Source organism: Mya arenaria, chromosome 13 (genome assembly GCF_026914265.1).
Source record: "Mya arenaria isolate MELC-2E11 chromosome 13, ASM2691426v1".
In the NCBI taxonomy this organism is placed as follows: Eukaryota; Metazoa; Mollusca; class Bivalvia; order Myida; family Myidae; genus Mya; species Mya arenaria.
Window position 1 is genome coordinate 41,242,998 of NC_069134.1, and position 6,909 is coordinate 41,249,906.

The 6,909-nt window shown below is 33.4% G+C and overlaps 1 protein-coding gene and 1 long non-coding RNA gene across 2 annotated transcripts; both read left to right on the forward strand.

The window, feature by feature from the left end:
* Window positions 1-1,116: 1,116 nt before the first annotated feature.
* On the forward strand, window positions 1,117-5,146 carry LOC128215265 (hepatic lectin-like; the record flags this gene model as incomplete). Its single annotated transcript, XM_052921972.1, has 4 exons — window positions 1,117-1,188; window positions 3,639-3,729; window positions 4,373-4,459; window positions 5,085-5,146. Coding segments are annotated over exons 1-4 (312 nt in total), but the record flags the coding sequence as incomplete, so codon positions are not given.
* A 5-nt stretch (window positions 5,147-5,151) lies between these two features.
* On the forward strand, window positions 5,152-5,678 carry LOC128213354 (uncharacterized). Its single transcript, XR_008257716.1, has 2 exons — window positions 5,152-5,208; window positions 5,555-5,678. It is a non-coding gene; the product is annotated as an uncharacterized LOC128213354 (long non-coding RNA).
* The last annotated feature ends 1,231 nt before the right edge of the window (window positions 5,679-6,909 follow it).

A 6,909-nucleotide genomic window follows, 5' to 3' on the forward strand; every position in this document is an offset into this window, starting at 1 on the left:
ATACTAAATGGAGGAAGGCAACAGTTATTTCTTGTACAAGAACAAAACAAAAGTCACTTACGTAATGTTTGGAAGATGAGCATCATTTTCTTCTTACTTATTAACAATATACTAGTGGTAGAAAAGCATACCAGATAAGTATTATTTTGTACAATTGTTTTTTAAAAATAATTATTCACCGTGAAAAATATCAGTTAAAAAAGTAAACTAGCGATGTACGTCATTCAAGACATCAGAGTTGAGAAAAATGTATTATAAGTATTTTATATTTAGTCTGGTTGAAAATTTGTAATCGACTCAGTCTTTATATTATATCTTGATTGTATTATGAACTTACGATTGTTAAAACAATTTGTATATGTATGCCTTGATAATTTGGCTCACCATTACGTACGTAATATGGCGTTTATAATTATATGTTTTTAATTATTGCTTGTGTTGCATGTCAAATTGTTGATTTGATTCTAACCTCTATACGTAATGTTTGACTTTAGACTTTCTCTTGTATGTATGCATCTTCTACAAGGAGTCTTTGTTCACAAAAGATGTCTAAATATAGAAACATCGACGGATTCAAAACTGTTCCATATTATGATGAAGATATTATTTCGCAAGTAGGGAATTGGTAATTTTGTCTTTGCAATTTTCTCAAATGTCAAGGAGACGGCTTCAGTGTGTAATGGAATTAGAAGGGACAAGGAAACGTATGATAATGCAAGAGTAACATGACATTCTTGGGATTAAAATGTGACCGTGGGCATTTCTGCAAATGACATAACACCTGAGCCATATCTATAACCGTATCATGTCTGACCTAAGACTCAGACAGAAATGTTAAAAACATGTTTTCGATAATTTCATACACGAAAAATAATGAGTAAATAATGATTCATTTATTAATGGTTTTATAATAAGAAGAAAATGCCGCCGCCGATGCTCTGATATTTGATGAATTTAACGAAAATGAACTAAAATTAAGGTATTTTTTTATTTGAAATTATGTCGTTATCTAAAAAACTGTAAGATAAATTTTCTTCATTTGAATCCAGGATTTCAATAACTGCTTTTTTATAAGTAGGCCTTCACACGAAAAAAGCCTCATAAAACAATTATGTAATGGTTTCAGAGGCAGAATCTGCAAATACTGTCAGCCATATGTGCCATGATAAAAGGAACATTTGTGAGAAGGTAAATACTTTATTTCCCTGTTTCTCTAGAAATCAAAGGTATTTTATGCTTCTTTCTTCAACCTTTGATGTTAGGCTAGAGGAACAATATAGATTGGTGCAATTATTATTTTTCTTTGAATTTAAATGCATTATACTGTGGATGTTGCTATTAATAGTCCCTGAGAGTCGACATTGTACTCCTTCAATGTGCCAATATCGAGACACCTTGTTTGACTTTCAGGATCTAACGACGCAATATTGAGCAAGAAAAATATATCGATTGAAAGGTTTAATTACCGCAAATTCCGTGCACATAATAACTTGTAGGAAAATTATAACGGATACTTTTTTTTAAAATGAAGTTTTTTCCTCGATATAAAGCGCACCTGCTCCGTTATATTCTTGATTATAAACGGCTCGATTCTTCATCAAAGTCAATAAAGGGTGAAACATATTACACCGGTTGTCTGACAGGCTAATTGTTCTGCCCAGATATCTGTTTGTTTTTTTTTGCATTTTAAAAAGTTCCAATTACCGACAATATTTCAAAGAGGTAAGACTTACTTTCGTCAAATTTTGGTCCAAAGAATTGCCAGAGAACCAGGTGCAAGATGTTTTATTCTTATTTTGCAACGGAGTGGCGGAGACAAAAGCTTTAACCTTTAATTAAAGGTGGGTATGAAATGCATTACTTATTTATTTGTAAATAATTGAGGTTTGTATTCCATTTCGATCATGCAATCTATTTTTCAGACGGCTCTTTAATGGCCTCTTTGGTCTGAAACAATTATATACTGAATGTAAATATTACAAAAATCTTCAATAAAATGGCTTTGTATCTGTATTTCACTTTCCTAAATGTTTTCCATTAACATTTATATGATTCGCGTGATGTAATTTATGAGTTGAAGACAACTAGAATAACTTTTATGAAATGTCTGATATTTCTTGAACATTGAATATTTATTGATACCGTTTTTATTTTTATTTTGAAATTATGCATAATTATGTATTTCGTGCACAAAAGATCATTTTGTATTTTGACATTAGGCAGGAAGTAACACGTAAACACATTAATTCTCATTATTCCTGCTGCATTCGTTTCCATCGTACTCGTCTAGTCAACGGTTTTATTACATCTTTGTTGTGGGTAACATTTTCTTTTTTCTCAGTACATTAATGCAACATTAGGAAGTGGTCCTCTGTCATTTTCTTACTTGGTTGTCTGTAATAATGATGAATTGACCTTAGAATAACAACAACAATACTTTTAGTTTGTATAACAGCGATTGAAATATCGCAACAACCAAGAAAAAAGCAGTAGATGCATTTGCGAGTAGTTGTTCCTATACCAAGGATTTGTACGATAACCTTGCTTGGAGGAATGTCCTTCCCTATTGAGAGATAATATTAAAATAATATAAACAATAACATACACAAGTTCCGAACGGTTTCATGTTGATTGTGCACAACCATATATATGTGTCTGATTAAGTGCACTACATTATTACAAATTGGTGACCTAATTTGATAAGTAAGAGTTTGAACAACGTTTTAAAATGAAGCGTGTCTTTCTTCTAGCCTTGTTTGTTTATGTTCTTAATGGAGCATGTAAGTAATTGCTTTGAAGTATTGTATGTCTTCGCTTTTAAAAATAATACGATACGCATTTAACGCTTTTTAAGCTAAGCCCTTAAAAATAATGGACAAGAGACAAACATTTATAGAATTTAAAAGGTTAACACCCATGAATTGTAGACGAATTGTTGTATGTGACATTGACACCATCGGAACCCCTCGGCCATCTCCGCCATACGACAAAAGTACTAGGTTGGTTGGAGCTTCCATAACGAGAAATATTTGATATGAATCTTGAATAACAAGTTATCAAAATATGAACAAACAAATAGTGGTTCGCAAACCAAATACAACCTATTTTCAGTTTTTATTTTGTGTTCGAGCCACCGACTGCATTCGGTTACTTCTGAAACCAAACATTTAAAAAAAATGGCGTAACGAAAAGTGGGGGTTCAACTGGTAGTAATTTATCGAACAGTCCTTGTTCCTTATAACAGAGTCCAGCTCAGCACATTTTTTTTCAGGTAATTTTCACACTTTCTGTGACCTGAAGCTTTTCAAGGAAATTTCCGGTGAACTTTTCTATTTGTTAATCAAGTTATTCGGCTAAATGAAATAAGGTAACAGATTTTTGAGAAAGTTGGGCTGGGGGCCGTTTCATGAAGTATTATATGAGCAATTTTGTACCTAGGAAAGATTAGTAGAATCTCCTACATACGAAATTGCTCTTAGGATTCTTGATAGAATCGCTCCCATGGTTTTTATAATATATATCTATTTTACAGCTTTCAAATTCATATTATTCTAATTATATTAAGTGTCTTCATGTCAATACAATACAAAAAGAGTTTGCAATAAAAGTGATATTTAAGTATTCTTTGTTGTTTTCAGCATAACTGTCGTCAACACAGCAGCCATCTCGTGCATGCGAACAATGCCAACGAGAATGCCTTTCTCAAAGACTTTATGGCCAAATTACAAAGTAAAACGAATAAGAGAAGTGTTATGAAATGCTTTTAGAATCCTTTGCTTGTGGTATTAAAATACCATTGATGAAATTGATTCGTTTGGCAAAAAATTATATCTACTTTTGCTCTTTTTATGATGTAATCTCATTCAAATATATATTATAACCGGTTGTATTCTATAATCACAATTCCCACACATCAAGGCGTTAGTTGTTTTATATATTTTTATTATTATTTCTTTATACTCTCGACCAATTCTAAATAGCCATCGTGTATAGTCTCTGGCGTTAGAAACTAGTCTTTGAAAAGTACTTATTTCACCCGAGCGTTTTAAGTTTCAGGAACTTTCCTCCTTTAAGAAAGGTTTGACATTCCTTTCTTTAGAAAGAAATTGTCGCATTTAAGGAAACTGTAAAGATGAAAAGTTTGCCTAAACACCTAAAACATTTACAAAAATAATTTTTTTAGTACATTACAGGATGTTTTGTATGAATTAAGGAATCGTTTAAAGATGCTTCTGTAATATGATGGGCTCGAACCCACAGTTTTTTTTGTGAGTTTTGGAGGCGGATATCTTCACCCTATCGCTAACTTAATGCCCAAAACTAAACTAATTGTCCTTGGCACGGACTGAAACATTCCGTCTCCATTTCACAGCGCACCAGTGGTGGCTTGGGCTAACTGATGAAGTTGTGGAAGGCGTTTGGAAGTGGTTTGACACTGACACAGTGGCAGAGTTCACAGGTATTGTTTCAAACTCAAGCTCTGTCAATCATTGTCTAGCAACTAATGGATTGGTGGTTAAGCAGTGCTAGTAGTTTTCTTTATGTTGACTTATATGTTGGTGGTTGTTCTGGTGTTGCCGCAAAACGTCTTCATCTTTTTAATCTCAGTTGTTGCTGTTGCTATTTCAGTTAGTAATTATCCTGCTTGTGTTAAAGGATGGTGCTGTCGGTGATGGATTCGATGTTTTTCGAATACAAATGAAAGTGCTGGTACAAGGCAAAATGCAGACATTTGTACAATTTTCAAATGAGCTATGAAACGTCTTAAAGTGTAATGCCGTTTCAGCTTAAACTTTTCAGTAATTTTATTAATAATCTGACGGGTTTACTTACTGACAGTGTTTACTTCTTGAAGGGTTATAATACATCCATATTGAAGTTGAACTTAACGTAACGTAGTGCAGGTTTATATTTTCATTCAAAGCAGCAAGAAGTGCTCTGCAGTCTGGGATATTTTAAAAAGGCTAAACTAACACAGTAAAAGTTGAATAAATTTGGATACGTCTAAGAAAATTGTGTTTTTCAAACAGTTTTACTTTTCTAGTGAATTTATTCTGAGCTCCCATTTTAATTTCATTTTGCAGATTTTACCTCACATGAAGGAAACGATGGTTTCGCTGTCGACTGTGCAATGTTTGATTCCAACCAACAGTTTCACTGGGCAGACGTTCCCTGTACCTCAAGCAGGTGGCCCTTATGTGAATCAGAGTAAGGCCATCCCTAGAGTACCCGGTCCGACTTTATGGTCCACAAATACAGTCTGGTTCCCTAACTACTATATTACAAAAATGGTAGGGGCAGGTAATCCAAACTACCCCAAAAATTGAATTCAAATGCACTAATTGAACCATTTCAATTAATATTTTTTTTTATTAAAATAACTTTTATGTTTTTTAAATTTGAAACGTGATTACATATATATTCTGAAACAAGGACTTTATATGCAAAACAATTACCTATGTGTAACATTAACGGCTCAGTAAAAGATGTAGGATATTTTCCAACAACATTGATAATAGCCATAAATATGTATGTATGCATTTCTTTATTGCAGCGGAAGGGATTCAGAACAAATTGTTGGCTAGGCCTGGTTCTCAGCTCATCAGATAGATTAGTTGTATACTAAGCAAAGAATTACATATAAGCATCAAGCGAAAAAATAAATATAAGCATCAGAACAGATGTTTGTACAGAATGTGTGGCTCTATCATAAGTACAAGAAGGTCAATATGACCTAAATTCAATGCTTCAACAACAAAATTAAGTAAGAAGGTCAAAAGTTTTTTCCAAGAAGTTTTCTTTGTCATTCATATCGCGAAAAGGCCCTGCAATATTGCGGCCATGATGTTTTTGACAGCTCGTTCCGGTTCCTTTTAGAAATTTGATTATTGGTCACCTAGTGATCATTTATTCCAAACGGTTTTTAGATTTTGACCATCAGATGATTTTTAGTTTCTAAAACAATAGCAACCAGAGTTCTGCATTGAATAACTTTGTTTACGCAAGCTTGGTAGAATCTTACCTAAGGACGAATCTGGAGAAGTTCCATTAAAATAGATTATGCGGTTTAAGAGGAGATGTCGTTTGAACAGATGGCTGGACAACGGACTAAGAGTGATCACAATACCTCATCTTGACGGCTTGAATACTTAGAGAGGCACATGACTTTACACAACAGAATAAAGGTTACACACAAATAAAAATGACGTTATCAATAAATGTTGAGGTTATCGCCTGGAATCCATTTGCGAAAACTGGAGTTCACTGGGGGTTAAGCCAATGTTCGAGTTCTCAAACTTACATTGTCCAAACTTTTATCAACACAGTGTAACATCGCACGGTCCTAAAGCAAATCCAATTCTAAACTCACCCTAAAAGGAACTAAAGGCGTCATTAAACATTAATGTTCTCAGGCCACAGTAGCCAATTGAGGTAAGGCCTAAAAAAATGGTTTGGTTAGGGTTACATCCTTTAAAAAAAAGGTAGGGTAGGTAGGCCTTTTTTTAAAAAATAAAAAAAAAATATTGGGCTTTTTATATAAGAATGTGTTGTTTTTTATCATTGGAGAATGGAGTTAAAGTAATCTTCTGTATAAAGCATTAAAGGTTTTAAACTACTATTGAAAAGCATTAAAAAAACACTACAACATTTTTTATTTTATTTTTTTTCAAATTGGCTATAAAAGGTAGGGTGGGCGCCTATTTAGTAGGTAGGGTCGGGTATCCCGAACCAAATGTTATTTTGGCCAAACCATTAGGGCCCTATTTGTCCTCTTTATTTACTTCAAGGTTCTTCTTACTGTTTTTGATACAAACGTCCGAGCACAAAACACTCTAGTCTAAAGTTAATAGCTCTCAATCCTGATTTCAAGATTATTCCTGATCTATAAAAACCCTGGCTTAAAGGGAA